The following is a 16,009-nucleotide window of genomic DNA, read 5'->3' as shown; positions in this document are numbered from 1 at the left end:
TTGATTGTTAATGTTCACCTTGTGTCTACACATCATAGGGCAGAGCTACAAACTACACAGCTCAGCACGTATTTTGCATGGATTATAGGGGTGGGTGAAGGTAGGAAGGGGGAGCAGAGTTGCCTGAGCTGAGAGGCAAAGTTGATGTTTAGTCAGCAGGCCACTCGCCCTGTGCTTCATTTCAATCAGTCTTTGCCTACCCTCATTCTTTCCTCCTGCACTGGTCTTCTCAGCAGCCTGGTAAAAGTCTTTGCTCTCACCAGCCCTTTGCCACACTAAGACACTCGGGCTGTTTGGCATGGGAAGGGCACACAAGGGAAGGCTGAGTAGGAAGGGGAAAGGAGAACCTCAGACAGTCACATCTGGGCTGGCAGGTAAGCAGCTTCTAGGTGAGATAGTACATTTTACCTTTAGAAGTAGCAGTCTGCCCTTGTCCTGGTGAGAGCTCTTGTGGTGGTGTTTCTGCTGATGCTTTTTTTTCCATGGAGGCAGGATGATTGGATGTGCCAATACAATAATCTTTTTGTTTTGTTTTTATAAGCATAATTGTTAGGCATTGAAACAAGGGCAGGACAAAGGGGGAAGCCAGAAGTCAGAGCCAGAGGAGTTGGCAAGTGTTGGTCTGGTGGAGAAGGTAGGATGAGGAGAGGGTGGTAACAGTGTTAATCACTCTTGAAAGTTGCTGGTGTACATTGTGCAGTCTATTGTGGACATTTTTAGAGGAAGGTTGAGAAATAGATCTAAATAGTCAAGAGAGAAAATGATGAACAAACAGGAAGAAGGTAGATGGAAGAATTGGTCATATGGAGAGATGGGATAAAGACAGAAAACTTGGGCTTGAAATAGCCAACTCTTTGGGCAGTTTCTCCAGTTGCACATTAACTACGCTGTGGATTTGGCCTAGAACAGACTCAGCTCAGCACTAACAGTTTATTAGTTCAAGTGCTGTGCCATGTTAACACATCTCTGCTATTTCCAGGACCAGCTTTGCAGTGCAGCTGCTTTCAGACGGTGTCTGAACTAATAAGTCCTGATGGACCCAAGCTGGCTCTGTACAGACCCACTTGGGTGTTTCTGTGCTGTGCGCCACGTTCCAGGGGATTTTATTAGCTTGGCTGGAAATCCGGATCTGAACTTGCTTTGTGCAGGGTAGTTGACGTCGATGGTTAGGAAGACCTCCCGAGTCTGGAGTTCTGGAGGAATCATGGTACAGAGACAGCAAAGTGCTAATAAGTCCTCAAGGACCCACATGGACTTCGCTGGTGGGTGGCCGAGTTTCCAAATTGTGCTTTTCTGCATTTCCCGTGGTGGCTGGATAATCAGGGCTGTTGTATTACCCATGCATCAGAGTCCCCCCCTTGACCCTTGAGAACCTAGACCTTCCTATACAGGCTTCCTGTTGTATTGATCTAGCTACTGAACGGGTACAAGGGAAAAGAAGTAGCTCCTGAGGATTAAAACCTGGCCACCTCACAGCTAGAAAGTTGCTAATGATGTGCTTTCTGTATTTACTGAGTATTCATGTACCTTTTTTAAAAATCCTACCACCTGAACCAATGAGATTTTTTTTTTTTTATGTGCATATGTGAAATTTCTACTTGCTTTGTGAGTTGAGACCACAGAAATACAATTTTTAATGTTTTCTCTGAAAATCATAAGAACTAGAAATTATTTTCTAGGCAGAAATAATACTGAGACCCCACCTGTTTTTAGGATTCTAAGGGCAGGGCCCTGGAAAACCCTCAAATGCTGCGATAAAGTCACTGTGCATGACATAGGTCTGATCTGGGCTCTGTATATCAAATAAACATTCTTACATAATGATTTCAAACTGGTTTTACCACTAGCAACCAAAATCACACCAGCTGCTTAACAGGATGGGTGTGAAGGGCAGTCTCTTTTCAGTACACTTTCTCAGAGACAGGTGTTGTGTCAGAACTGGAACTATTTTATATCCTTCTTGGTTTTAGCAAAGAGGTCAGGAATTGGAGGCAGTTTTCTAAGTCTGGTGTTCTACACCTAAAGTTAAGACTGCTGTAATTAATTTGTTCTGTGCTTGTATTAAGAAAAGAAGTAGCTGCAAGCTGAAAATTATTTTCAACCTTTATTTTTCTGCACTAGACAAGTTTAGCTGACTACACTTTTTCAGTTTTGTTTTCTTAAACAGTAAATTGATTAGCTTTTTTATTGTTTTATGGGAACTGCCATATGAGTGTCACTGGAAGAATTACAAGGAGGGAGAGAAATTTAACAGTCCTATTATTTTTAGGAATTACTTATTTAAAAATAAAAGGAGCAGTTTCACATTAGACTTGGCAAGTTGTTTGAACAAATTTCATATATGCCAAGAGTCAGATGGAGGCAGAAATAAATGAATTGTGATGCCAAACCATAGGGCATCAGCACACATTAAATTAATCCTTCGTTCTCTCAAACAAGACTAAGGAACTTCTGTCTCTGTGCAACAACAGAGGAAGCATTTGACTTGAAAATTCTGGGTCATATTGAAGGAAGATGTCATAGTAAAAGAAGCTGTGGAATACTTAAGGTATAAAAGTAGTTTGCTTTAAAGTCTGAAATAGGTAGGTTTGATATTATTTTCTTTTTTCCATTCACACACCTTGCACCTAATGCTTGGATACATGCTTTTATTTAGCATTTAAAAGACAATTCAATTTTTCTGCCACAAAATAAACCACACTGCTGGGCTGTTAGGGAGCTTGATTCAGAAGTTGTAATGAATGTCAAAATTGAGCAAGATACTTGAAGATTAACACTTCCAGAATAATTTAGATAAAGACAAGAACTTGGAAGTAATGATTATAAATAAACAAATATGCATATTTTTTTAACAGCTGACTTAAAATATTAGAAATTTTATATTAAATATGTGCACATTTACATGCCTTTTTAATAAGGTGAATATGAATAAGCTTATTTTAGAAGTCAGCGCTCTGCAGGTGTATTTTACTTAACCTCCCCCTAAGTTGGCATTTGCATCTCCTGAACAAAGCTTTGTGCCTGCAGGTAATTTGCACCGTTTCTTCTGTGTCATCTCTTAAAAGGCATACTGAGCTCAGCTGTGTATAAAGCTGAGCAAGTGGCAAGCTGAGGGGCCAGAAGGAAGCATAGCAAATAAAATAACTGAAAAGAGATGTTTTAATGTGTAACATCCATCTCCTACTTCTGCTTTCTGCCATCTGGCTTGGAAGAGACCAGTTGGTGCCGACTTGGGCCTCTCTGCACGTGGGAATAGGGCTGATTCAGCCAGTAATACAGCTGCACCAGTGTTGACCCTATAAATATTGAGAAGGGAAGTCTGAAGTTTTTATCCTTTCAAGTGATAACCTGTGCTTGAACTTCTCAAGATTGACCTCTCCTTCATTCGGCTCAAACCCCTGCATGGTCTGCCTAGCATCTAGACTTAAGTAGCAGATGAATTAGTACTGCCCATCGCTGCCAGGGAGTCCATGAACATGTTTTCTGGCCTAAGAAGTGAACTGTGCCAGCGTAAGGGGAAGCCAAAAGATGCTCTCAGGCAGACGTCTTAATATTTAGCTGTATTGCATAGCTGTCTACTAGAGCAAAAGACCACTGAAGCCATCTAGTAGCATTTCCATGTGAAGTTTTGCTCAGGATACAAAACAGTGCCATTTTTAGATATCTTTGTTTTTAATATAGGATTTTCAGGTGAAGTGGGAGCCAGAAAGACTTTAAGGGGTGTAAATTATGTCACATTAAATGTTATTTCCTTAGGGCACCAAATGGTAAATTCTCTGATTACCAAACTGATAACCATTTTATCTTTTACGACAGGCATGGCCAAAGTATCCTCACTGAAGGTAGTACAATGTATGGTCAAGGAGAGGGTAGGGTGGTGAGGTGACATCAAGTTAACGTAACTGAGTAACAGCTAAGAAGATATTTCCAAAGATCAAGTGTGTGCAAGTGCAAAGCCGTCCCTTATATGTCAGCACCTGCAAAAGAGGCTGTTTGCAGAGGTGAATCGAGCTGGTTGCCTGTCAGTACTCCCCCGAGAGCACTGTGAGCCGAGGAGGCAACAATATAGTCTTGTGGCTCATCTCCTCGCTTTCCCACCTCTGTAACGTCCCATGCAATCTAGTTTTCTAATTAGCTTACACTGGTCAAAGACCCCAGTGTCACATATCGAGTAGATTAAATTCTGTGCCATCTGCTCCTGCCACAGGTTCTGTCCCTTCGTTCCAGTGATCATGTAACCATATAATGAGTGAGAATAGCTTACTGATCGGGGTGAGAATTAATACCTCTTTTTTGTGACTGGTTATTTCTCAGCTGGATCAGTGAACTGAGCCGACTTGCTGTGTGGCCACTAGATTGCTAGTTTTGATGGAAGGAAAGCAGCAGAGGTGGAGGAACCTCAAGACTACCAGTGGCCTGTGATCTTTGGTCATTTGAAGCCATTCATGAAACTGTATCCTCAGTCTCTGCATACCTTAATTCATTCCTTATGCTAATAGTTAATTACCTTGTAACTTATAAAAATTGACAAAACTTTGGGTGATACAAAGTACTGGATTTATTAATTAATCAGTGGGCTTTTTTCAGAGCATGCTGCAGGGCAGAGGACACAGGCACTGAATTAAAACTATTTACTTCAGGGTTGACTGATTCTAAAAAGAACATAAATTAAATCATTATTAGATCTCACATATCTGTACCTTTAGGCTACATAGTTTAAAATCTTCCATAAAATGTCCATTTAACGGGCTCCATCATAATGTCTCCATCTGACACACCTTTCATTCATGGTTAGAAGTTAAGAAGGGAACAGAAAAGACTTGTGTAGCTGATGTGTAGTTTAATATCTGTTTTGCAATGAAATCTTAACTTTATATTTCCAGACTTTTAAATGATCCTGTTTTTTGCAGGGTGATGGTGGTAGGGAAATTTGTGCTCTCAGAGGGTTTTTTCCGCTTACGCAGTTGACAGATATTTACAGCCTTTTTGCTTGCTTGGCTGGCAGCGTTTTGCATGGGAATTCCATATAACTTGATATTAGTCTGTTATATATGGTATTCTATAAGCAACTTGTTGGTTGGTTTTTGGTTGTTTTTTTTTTAAAAAAAAAAAAAAATAAAAGGTGAATAGACCTTGCTTCATCCGTAACAGTTTCATAGGTCTTAGTGGAAGTTTTATATGCTTTTCCAATTTATTCCTGTTGCTGTAACACTTCTTTTTTTAATGGCCAGTTTCATTAGTGCCTCATATCTATCCATTGTGGAAGAAATTATTGCCAGAAATCCTTTGACAGCTGGTTCATTTTCACTTTGTTCAGTTTATGTATTTTACAGAATTTGCCTGGTTGTATGTACGACCTCCATGAAATATGAGAGGCTTTTCTCCTTTTCCGTAATAGAAAGCTTCATTTAAACTTTTATAGTCTCTTTCACTCAGCTTCAGGATTCTGAGGTTCCATCTGTAGACTCCAGCACAACTGATGGATATATCACCCACATTTTTAGGTGGACTTTGTGTGATTTGGTTAACAGTGAATCAAGAGTAGATTGTCGCTTGAGAAAAGCAGACATACTCATCAGCCCAGTGTTGGCATTTAATAGTCCTGCGTTGTGCTTGCCTCTGAACTCCCTCCTCCGCTACAGCTGTAGTGGAACTGCGTCTGGATGCATTCTGCGTTGCTGGAGGTGGCTGTAAGCTCAGTGGAGGCAGCAGCATATGCTTGCAGGGGATGATACAGGTGGATTTAGGCTTTAGGTGGGTTCACCTGCCTCCTGGAAGTGCCTGTCGTCTGTCTTCCCTGGCAATTTAGAGAGTGGCTTGCTAATTGAGATGCTAACTGAGGATTAATTGAGCCCCTCTGTACCCTTGTATCAATTTTTTGTGTCCTTGTAGTGAACGTTGTCCTAGGAGAATAGCACGCTAAACTGGCACATCTGTTAGTACGCTGACCTGTCTTGACTGTGTGTTACCTGCAGTTTCCAGCTGCAAGGCAGTTAGCAGAGAGTATAATATTCTGTCAGAAAGGTCTTACCTCTCTCACTTGTTATTCTTGCAGATGAACAAATCTCTCAGGACTGAGCTGGGGAAACTGTTATAATAAGTGTAGTGGCAGTCTTGTAATGTTTTCCTTTAGGATTTAACAAAAAAGCTCTTCCTGTAATATCCCTTTTGTCTGCTTATTTTCTGTAAGATTATGTCTTATCTGGATGTGAATCTTAAAACTGTAAAAAAACCAAAAAAACCCAAAAAAAGCCCTGAACAACCTAGTTTAACTCTTAGTTTTGCTAGAAAGTTGCTACAGTTCTGCTTTTTAAGAAGTCTTTATTTATTTAGCTATAAAGGATCCTTGCCCAAATACAAGGACTGATAAAGGTAGTGACATTAAAGAAATCCAGTTACCTTTCCTGACTAAAGGCCAGAACACACGCAAGTTAGGTTTGGACACCTAACTGCAAAAATCCCTTGCTCAGCATTTTCCTCGTCATAAAGTGTTTAAATTCAGATAAATAGGGCCTTCTTTGCCCTTAAGGCCGTGTTAATATTGCATCCAGTTTTCCACAAAAGCATGCTCCCAATTGCCTCTTTTTATCTGCCAACTCAACATCTAGTACAGCCAGTCTGTCACAAAAATCTACTTCAGATGCTCCTGGAAATGGACTGGGGTGTTGCCTACATTTTGAGGTAACTGAAAGTAAAGGAAACTCAGAGAAACTATTGCCTTTGCCTACTCCTGTGCTTCTTCTTGTGTGTGTGTGTATGTGCATGTCCCTTCTGGTAAACCATCTTCACTGACAGTTGTGTGGAGAACGTGACGTACGCTCTGATCTCATCAGCATGAGATACTGTGACTGAAGGCTGCGACTCAGGCTGTTCGTTAGGGCATGGTCACTGCTCTCCTCTGCACAGTGATGAGGCCTGTGGAGCTTGCGGACAACTAAATGGGCAGAGCTGAGCTTCTTTCCACATGAGGAAGAGCTACTGGCCAAGCCAGGGCAGCTGTAAGGCCAGGCTGTGTATACCAAGGGGCAGAGCAGGTGGTGCTGAGCCTGGGGTAGCATGGGGCAGGCCTTAGTGGTGGAGGGCGGTTATCTGGGTTGGGAAGGCGGAGGGTTGATGAGGAAGAGAAGAGACACTGTATCATTCAGAACCCGCCAGGATGCCTTCCTGTGTGATCTCATTTAGGTTCCTGCTCCGGCAGGGGGATTGGACTGGATGATCTTTCGAGGTCCCTTCCAATCCATGACATTCTGTGATTCTGTGTGATTCTGTGATCCCTTGGGTTTGTCACAGTGAGTGCTGCCTAAGTGCAGGTGTCTCCCATCCCCCTTTACCCAGGGGATGGGTAAATCCAGTCTTACTAGAAGGTTAGGAAAAGAACATATCAACTAAATAAAGATGTGAAGTTAATTTTAAAAAGCTACATTAGGAAGGATTGTCTACTTAATTGTTCACGTTATACAAGATGCAACTTAGGGCTCAGCTGGACTCATTCCCAGAGTTCATAAATCTATGCATGAAGAAAGCAGGGCAAGTGAGCGCTAAAAGTTCCTTTGGGGGTTTTTTTGTTTTGCTTTTTGTTTTAGATTTTGAAACTCACATTTAGTGTGTATATTTTAACATGTTCCTGTGAAACACATCAAAGTAAACACATGCAGTGTGTTTCTTTCACTGTCATTAATCATTGTAGTGTTTCAAAAAGTAACAAAAAATACACTAATGTTAAACTGTGGTCAAGAATTGAAATATACACAGCTCTAGAAATTTGAAGTTTGCCTTTGCCAGGGCAAATGTAGCTTGACAACCGTATGTGTTTATGTAGCAGCATATGAAGCAAGTCTGGTTAGCAAATACGGACTTTTTCCATTAAAAACCCTCAACTTATATTGAAACTTTGTAAAGCACTTTTTCAAGCCACCTGAAGACTCAGCTAAAAATTCAGGGGAAGCAAATGACTGTAAATTCTCTGAACTGCTCTGAGGACTATTATCCTCCAACACTTTATCACAAAATGCACTTGTTTTTTAAGTCCTGCTTATGTTTTTATCTGGGCAATTTCTGTTTGTGACACAACTGAATAACCAGGAGTGGATGTGAGAGATGAGGATTATTTGGGGCTTTTTTTTGCTACTGAGGTGCCAGTGAACAGCCTGTGAGAAGTCCACTTGTCCTTTATGGATGTGTTGGGGATAGGCTTTCTGCCAGAGTGGAGGACAGCTATTTCTGATGGTACTTGAGGTTCCTACTTCCCTGTTTTCCATAGAAAAGAACTGTGCTATCACTTTCTGCAAACCTCTTGGATGCTACTGAAAGGAGAAAGACAATGTGGCACTTCTGTTCCTTCCAACAGACTCTGCTTTCCTCAGCAGCACCATAACACAAATGTCAGCCTGATCCCTGTGAGTCCGTTCTCTGGAGTCTGGGTACTGGTTATGTATGTGAAATGCTTCAGTAATTTTCCTTGCTCAGCTGAATGCCTGTATGAAAGGAACTGGAAAATAACTGGCAGCATGCAAGCTAAGAAAGATGGTGCTGTCATGTTGCTCTTCACTCAGATGTGGGAAGTTGTTTTCATAATTCCTACAAAGAGAACTTGGACAGAGTATAATTACCTGGGTATCCTTAATAAATGATTTTTCAGCCTTGAATCGGCATCCTTGTGGGAGCTGTTTCCTTTCTGTTTTGTTTTGTTTTGGTTTTTTTTAATTTCACAGAGCAACCGCACTTTTGTGGCTCTGCTTTTTGTCTTTTTTTGCTTAAAGACACAGAAAAAAGAACTGTCAGAGGCTTAAGCCAGAGCTGCTGTATTCTCTCAGCATCTTTTTCCTGTGGGGGAATTAAATGCACTCTTTATTTTTCAAGATTATACATAACAGATAAACAAGTGTCCGTATTTTTCACAGAAGTTACAACCAGTCAGAAAATGCCTGCCTCATATTCCTGCATAATCTGACTTCCTGAAAGCTTTAGAGGACCACTGTTTCTTCTCACAAATATTTTACCTTTTATACTTTTAACTTTTTAATGTCCAAACTATGCTTGGCCTAACTTACCAAAGCATTCTCATTGTCTTTGTGACTAATTGGCAACATATCAGTTCATCTCACCTAACTGAGATGTCAAATTTAGGAGCTCTCTTGCTTGAGGCTCTCTAGGGGAAAGTGTTTTTCAAAACCTAAATCATCCCCAGGTGTGTATCTTTTCCTGTGGCAGATAGAGAGTGCCAGGAAGTCTGGCATCATAATTTAGCTGCCTTGATCAGGTAGGATGAATTCGGGCTGAGGCATATAACTTCTAGGCAGAAAATACCTGAGTTTTCAAAAAGTGTCAATACAGTTAATTCTGAATATCTTGGAGAAGCATGGCAGAACGTGAAATACTTAATTTACAAGTTCATAACTTTTCTCTCCTCCTACAGAGGCTGCTACTGACCCCCCTAAGACACCTGACAGCGAACCTCTGTTTACAAAACTGCGCAATCCAAGCACAGGCAAGTTTTGGAATTGTGACACGAGCCTGTTAATGTTCTGGTTGATTCCCTCCACCACCAAAACATTCATATTTTGCAAGCTGAAATAATGATGATTGTATAAGTCTTATGTGCCAAAGATACTGCTGGTGATGCCAGCTAGTTAGTGCTGTGCAAACATTTAGGATTTCTTTTATAATTTTAATTGGTCGAAGTGTTTATTTATTGGGAATATTGGCAGCACAAAAAAGAAGTGTAATTTAAGTTCTGTTTTAAGTGCATTGGTTTTGGGGAGCTTACAGTGTTGGGTGTTGAGTCTGGTCTTTTTTTAATCCAAATTTAGGCTTCATAGCATTCATCTTATGCTATAAAATAAATAGTCGGAGTTAGAAGAAGTGGTTCAGTTACTTACCAAGCTTTTTGAGTCTTTAAATTTTTGAATCTAATTTTCTTCTTTCCCTGGTCCAAGGAGTAGTGTCTCTTTTCTCACTAATTGATGATGAGGTACTTTGAATTCAAAATACATTGGAAAGACCAGCAAATGCAGGCGATATAGTGACTTTTTGTTAAGGATTTGTTATTATTATTATATGAGAAATGTAATAATTGAAGTATGAGATACTGCAGCAGAAACTTGCAGTAAGCCTTTGTTGGAGTTAACATATTTTGTTTGAAAAACACATTTCATGCTGATTTTTTTTGTTTTCATAAGCTTGTTTTTTATAGATTTAAGTTGTATGTTTTTGTTTTGAAATTCACTGTTCGTATGTATATATGTTTGTAACTAAAGTCTTCAGGTACTATTTAATGTCATGATATAGCAACTGCTACTTGTTCTTGAAAGAGGAAAATAATTAAAAACAATAGATATAGACTGTGAAATCACTTACTCATCATTATACCTGTTTTTTTGATTGCTCAGATTTACAGTGTGAATACATAGCCATGGATATTTTCCACCTGCTGTGTTATATTGGCTTTCTAATGTGTTATGTTTTTAAAAGCGTAGATACTAATTTGCTTTTCTCTGTGGAACAAGAGATCTGTTTACATTGTAAAATCGGAGATCTTGGGAAAGGTTTCTAAGAAAACCTAAAGTACAATGATTGCCTGAGTGTGTTCCTTTACAGTTTATGGGAACTTATTTATAGACCTGCATAAACTTGGAGTTATGTAGCCTATTATAAGGTCTGAAAATGGAAGGACTGAGAACATCCTACTAATGTATTTTCCTTACATTTCGGTCTAACAGATGAATTGTTGATGCCAGATATTGTATAAATATGCACTGAAGGACTCAGCACACTATAGAATTAATGCTGACCACTTTATTAAATAAAAAGTATGCGTGGCCCTTTTTATAGACAGGTAAAAAGGCCAAAATTTCTATCCCTTACAAAGACTATAGGGTTCAGCCTGCAATTCAGAAGTACAAGAAGCATTTTTCAAAGTGCTGAACTAAAAGAAGGGAAATAGCCATACCACAAAACTTAAGCAACTAATTGAAGTGGTAAAGTTGTGAGCAAAGCTGCATAGGTTCTCTCTCCACCCCCTCGAGTTTCTGTTTAACAACACTGTTAGGAACTTGTGGTGACTGTCCTTTTAATATGAGCAAATAAAATGAGCTGGAGTTAGGCAGGCAGTAGGAGTGGTCCCTTTCCCAAGTTTTAGTAGCTCACCTTTGCATTTGTCTAGCGTGCTCACTGGTAGGAGTCTTAAGTTGTTCAGTGAGCACTTATGTGAGGAGTTTGTGATGTCTGGTGCTGATGAAACCTAGTGTAGACCCTTGTTGAGAAGCACATGGTAATGACTGAAACCTCTACTCACACCTCTATCTGCTCTTCACTCCTCTCTGCCCCAAAGAAAAATTATCAGAAAACTGAAACTTAGGTTAAACATCTGCTCAGCCTTTTGAATAAAGAAGGGAAAAAGCATTATCAGTCATTTTTGGGAAGAGATGTGTCTACCCATTTTAGCTGACCTCTCTGCAACCTAGGGATCTCTGCAGACTGAGAACAGCAGCGCTGACCTCAGCTTGCAGGGGCTTATACTGAGACTTTTTTGAGCCAGCCCATGTGCTGCAAGTCAGTGCAGCTTTGCAGTTCATGTGTTTTGAATAGGACTGCCATGTTGTAGTTGCTCTTGTTTCTTGAAGATGGATTGATGACCAAGACAGGACCAGTCCAGCCAACAGACTCAGCTCACCAAATTTCAGTGCCCCATGCTGTAGTTCTACCTGTTTTAGGTATGAAAAATGCCAATCCTGTTTGCAAATTATCCATCACTCTTTCATTATAACCCAGAACTTAATGTGAAACGGCAGAGCTGTCCTATGGGGTGGCCTAAAATAAAGCTTCCCTTTTCCTTTCCAAACTGTCAAGATTCTGATGGGCACTTCGAAGCAACTTCTTTAAGCTTCCTTGTTCACCTTATTTGTCTACCCATACCGAGTCATTAGCAGTCCATTTTGATGCACACACACACACAAAAATTATTTCAAATTGTCACGTGAAGATCTGAGACTTTTGTTTGCCTAACCCAGAGTCTGATATCTTGGAGACAAACGTGATGGAAAGAGAAGGAAATTTCTTGTTTTCCACCTTTCCCCTTCAGTACATACAAAAGCTGATTTTCTGAGTGATTTTGATTTGGGTTTGGATCAAAGGCTTTGTGTTGCAAGATGAACTATTCACACATCTTATTTATTGATTCAAATTCAGTTTGGTTTATAGAGCTGGTAAATGAACATCTGTATATAATAGTTTTCTTTGTCTGAGCTTTCTTTGTAGTCAGTTTATGTAGAATGTGTGTATGTTTGTGTGTCTGTATGTATATAAGGCACATTCTTCAGATGTATTGGGTATTCTTTTGATTTTTGTGAAAGCTTACAAACACAAACCAGATTTCTTTTCAACAGGGGAAGCAACCCTTTACTTATTCAATAGTGGTGCACAGCAGCTGTTTGAAGTAAAAGCTTTTCATGAGGAATATCGTTCGTGGTTTATAGGTCAGACTGTTCAACAAGGTGAGTAATATAACATATCTTTCCCCCAACTGTAACTAATGTTCCTACACAGACCTTCCCTCTCTCTTCTAGTAAATTTACAGGTGTTTTTCCTAGTTGTTTGAGGCATGCTACATCACATCCCCACCTTCTGACACACTCATTTGCCATCTGGATTTAACCAGGGCTGGGGGCTTTGTGGTCTCTCTTTAAAAGGCTGCCTTTGGCAGCCTCAATTAGACAGATGTTCATTTGTCTTTGAGGAAGCTGGGGCAGGGGGGGAAGTTACTCAATTGTATTTAAACTGAAGTGCCATAAAATACTTAGCTTGCCTTGTCAATCAGACCAGCAAGTCCTCAGTGTAAGTAAAATATGTGTTACTCTACGGGGGAGAAAAAGGGCTGGAAGGCCTTAGCTAGCTAAGCAGAGCTTAGCTCTTCGATGCGTTAGAGCTCCAAGCGTTGGAGTGTATGGTCTTGCTTTCCTTTAATTACCTTTGTAGTCCCCTGTGTGAGTGCTGGTATCTCAGGACAGGCCTGCTGTCTGAAGGTGTCATTTCAGTGTTTTGTCTGAAGTGAGCTCCTCTGTACCATCCCAGTCATTTTCTGATCCTAGTTCGCTTTTCTGAAAATGAGGAGGAAACTTATGTAACTGGTTGTGGTAGCTTTAACAATCCTTTATCAGTAAGGATGTCATTGGAGTCGTGTTTCCCTGCCAGTATGTCCGTAGACCAAGCAATAAGTAGGAGATGAAGGTATATTTATTTAATCCTTTTTTTAACTAGAAAAAAGACCATTTACAGTAATAAATAAAAGCAACCCCACCAGACATATGCCTTCTTTAATGGCAATATCCCAAAGCAAGTGTTAACTTTTTAACATCCTTTGCAGGTGCATATAGCGTTGCAAGTGGTATGTCTCTGAGCTTTTCCTTGCTCCGTCTGGGGGTGAGCCAAAAGACTGGGTCTGCTCCCTGCTCCCAATTATGTCCACATTGTATTCTCCCCCTCCCTTTCTAATCTCTATTTTGGCCCTTGGGAAACAGTTTGCCTTAAGGAATCATTGCCTCAGTTTTCTTTAAAAGATACAGGGGGAAAAATTGTTCCTGAATGTTAGGGCTGCTGCATGTCTGAAGTGGCCAGGGGAAGAACAACACAGAAAAGCTGTGTATTTGCAGTTAAAGCAAATTGTCTTGTAATCTGCAGAGAAGGGCAGAGGTCTTTATACACCTGTAGTGAGTCTGAACTCTTCAGAACAAATAAAAATACCTCTTCCTGGAGGTACAGTGGAAAGCATTTAAATGGAAGCTTTGAGAAAGTGGCTAGTGGTTTTGTTCCCCCTCCAGTTTTATTGTTAAAGCTTTCATGTTTGTAAGTAGTCCTGGTGCTTGCTTTGCCTCACGCAATGCATCATGTTAGTAATACAGATGTTAGATTGGGTATCAGCTTTGTCCAAACCACGTTCTTCCCACCCCATCTTTTGTTAGTTTTAGGGCCATGGCAATAGGATTTCCTTTTCTTTAATTGTCTTAGTCATGTGATTTAAAACAAAAAAAACCCCATTTATTTGCTTTTGGTTTCCTAATTAATGTCAAATTGTCATCAATTATTTGGTCTCATTAGTGAATTTCGTTGATGCTACATTGTTTCCAGTTATCTGCAATTACACAAAAAGCCTGACTAAGCCATTGTCCTGCAATGAGCTCCAGATGGGCAGAGGTGTTTGTTTTAATGGGAGACTTAAGTTCTTCCTTTGTGTGTAACGTTGAATACAACATACCGAGCCATGTTTTCTGAGCTATTTAAGTTTATTTGGTTTTATTAGGAGATGGCATGCAGATTCTCCCCTTGCAGATGAGAAGCAGCTCTAACTTAACTAGCTCTTGAAATTCTTTCTTGGCCTACCTACCTCTTCTGCCAGCACAGTGTTACCTTGCTCACAGTATATATCTGGTATATAGCTTCTGTTAAACCCAAATCTGCCAATAGGGTTCAATTTTGCTGGTTTTAATATAGTCCAGAAAAAGGTGAAATTAAGAGTGCTTGAAGCCAGCAGACCTGCAGAGGGGCTTGTGCTGATTTGGCAGGGTTGAGAATTGAGTTCTCTCTGTATTTTTAATATAAAAGCACAAATACTATTTTCCTGCACATTTTATTAAAATATTGGGATACTAACTGAAAAAAAAAATTCTCCTCATCTTGTCCACACTCCATTGACTCTGTCTTGGTACTAAGCTTACTTTTACATTATCTGTCACTTAGATGGGCGCCTGCTGTTTGTTACACCAATGGACCCCTTATTTCTGATACTTTACTACCTCATAAAGGCAGACAAGGAGGTAAGCCTGCTTTATTTTTTCATTGGAATGAATTTTTTTTTTTCTGATTTCATTTTCTGCAGAAGTTATGTTAATTTTACAAGAGGGGCTTCCATAATAATGGAAATTTAATTTGCATTTAAAACAGAGATATCCACCCTAGAAGTATTTTTGTTTGCATCATGGTTTTTGGTTAGTAAAGTATATTCCAGGAGTCAGCTTGCAATCTCAATAACCTCTTATCACCTCCTTTTTTGAGAGAAGCAGAGAATCCCTTTTGTCCTTTTGTGAGAGCCTCTCCCAGAACTATTGAATTTAAAATAATGAGATGTCATTAGAGTAAAAGAAACTAGTGCCCTTTCTGAGGCATCAGTAGATGAGTCATTTGGGGAAGGAAAGGAAAAAGAAATAATTTGGATGCTATGAGGGAAGAAGAAGGAACATTTCTGTGGCAGTTTGAACTTGAAAGGAAACATTACCTTTTTAGAAGCAGTATTTGTAGAGATGCTGTATCACAGAATAGCGACCAGAGATCAGGTATCCGAAAGTTGGATAATTAATAAATGTCTTGATTTTTCATGGATATGGCAAAACCTCACCTGAATTTCTGAAGTATATCAAAAGGCATAGGCAAAGTTACTGATTTACTGTTTATTATCTGCGTGTGGAAAAAGAGGGCATAAAATAAAATGTAAATGTTGATCCTTGTTTTTTGTTTCATGGAAGCAATAATTTCACTTTATGTGTCCTAAGAGCTTTTGCTTTAGGAGCGTTTCCTATGAGATTGCTTGCTGTTTCTGCTTTAGGGATTGCAAGTGGAGAATGCAGGAGAACAATTTTTGTGTGGTGAAGAAATAAAGTCATACTACACATTTGTAATAGTAACCTATTGTTCTGTAATTATTTTTAAATCACTTAGGGTACAGTATGTGCAAACGTATTTTGTGGTCTGTTCCTGCTTCAGGGTGGCCCCTCAGAAGAAGTCATGTTACCAGGAATATTTTAGCTCGTTCTCTAGGCGCTGTGCTGTTTGAATTCAGCATCCCTTTGAAAGCTTTATACCAAACTTAAATTAGGGAAACAGTAAATCTCCTCTGTCTGTGTGGCAGAGTGTTGAGGCAGCCTGAGTAAAGGACAACTACTGCTGCTGTTTCTGTGCATGGGAAGAGTACTGCCCTTTACTTTCTTCATACATCGTTTCCTAGGCCAGGCATGATGTCAGA

The 16,009-nt window shown here is 39.9% G+C and overlaps 1 protein-coding gene across 1 annotated transcript in view; it reads left to right on the top strand.

Annotated features, from left to right (window-relative positions):
• The first annotated feature begins 1,162 nt into the window (after positions 1–1,162).
• RNASEH2B (ribonuclease H2 subunit B) overlaps positions 1,163–16,009 on the top strand; it is a 33,883-nt gene continuing 19,036 nt past the window's right edge. The window contains exons 1-4 of the mRNA XM_029086224.1: positions 1,163–1,262; positions 9,416–9,487; positions 12,384–12,491; positions 14,731–14,807. Of these exons, the coding sequence (XP_028942057.1) occupies positions 1,163–1,262; positions 9,416–9,487; positions 12,384–12,491; positions 14,731–14,807 (357 nt within the window). The remainder of the gene's footprint in view (positions 1,263–9,415; positions 9,488–12,383; positions 12,492–14,730; positions 14,808–16,009) is intronic.

Source organism: Antrostomus carolinensis, unplaced genomic scaffold (genome assembly GCF_000700745.2).
Source record: "Antrostomus carolinensis isolate BGI_N321 unplaced genomic scaffold, ASM70074v2 scaffold5430, whole genome shotgun sequence".
NCBI classification, from domain to species: domain Eukaryota; kingdom Metazoa; phylum Chordata; class Aves; order Caprimulgiformes; family Caprimulgidae; genus Antrostomus; species Antrostomus carolinensis.
The sequence above is the reverse complement of the archived record's forward strand: the minus strand, read 5'-3'. Positions and strand labels throughout refer to the sequence as shown.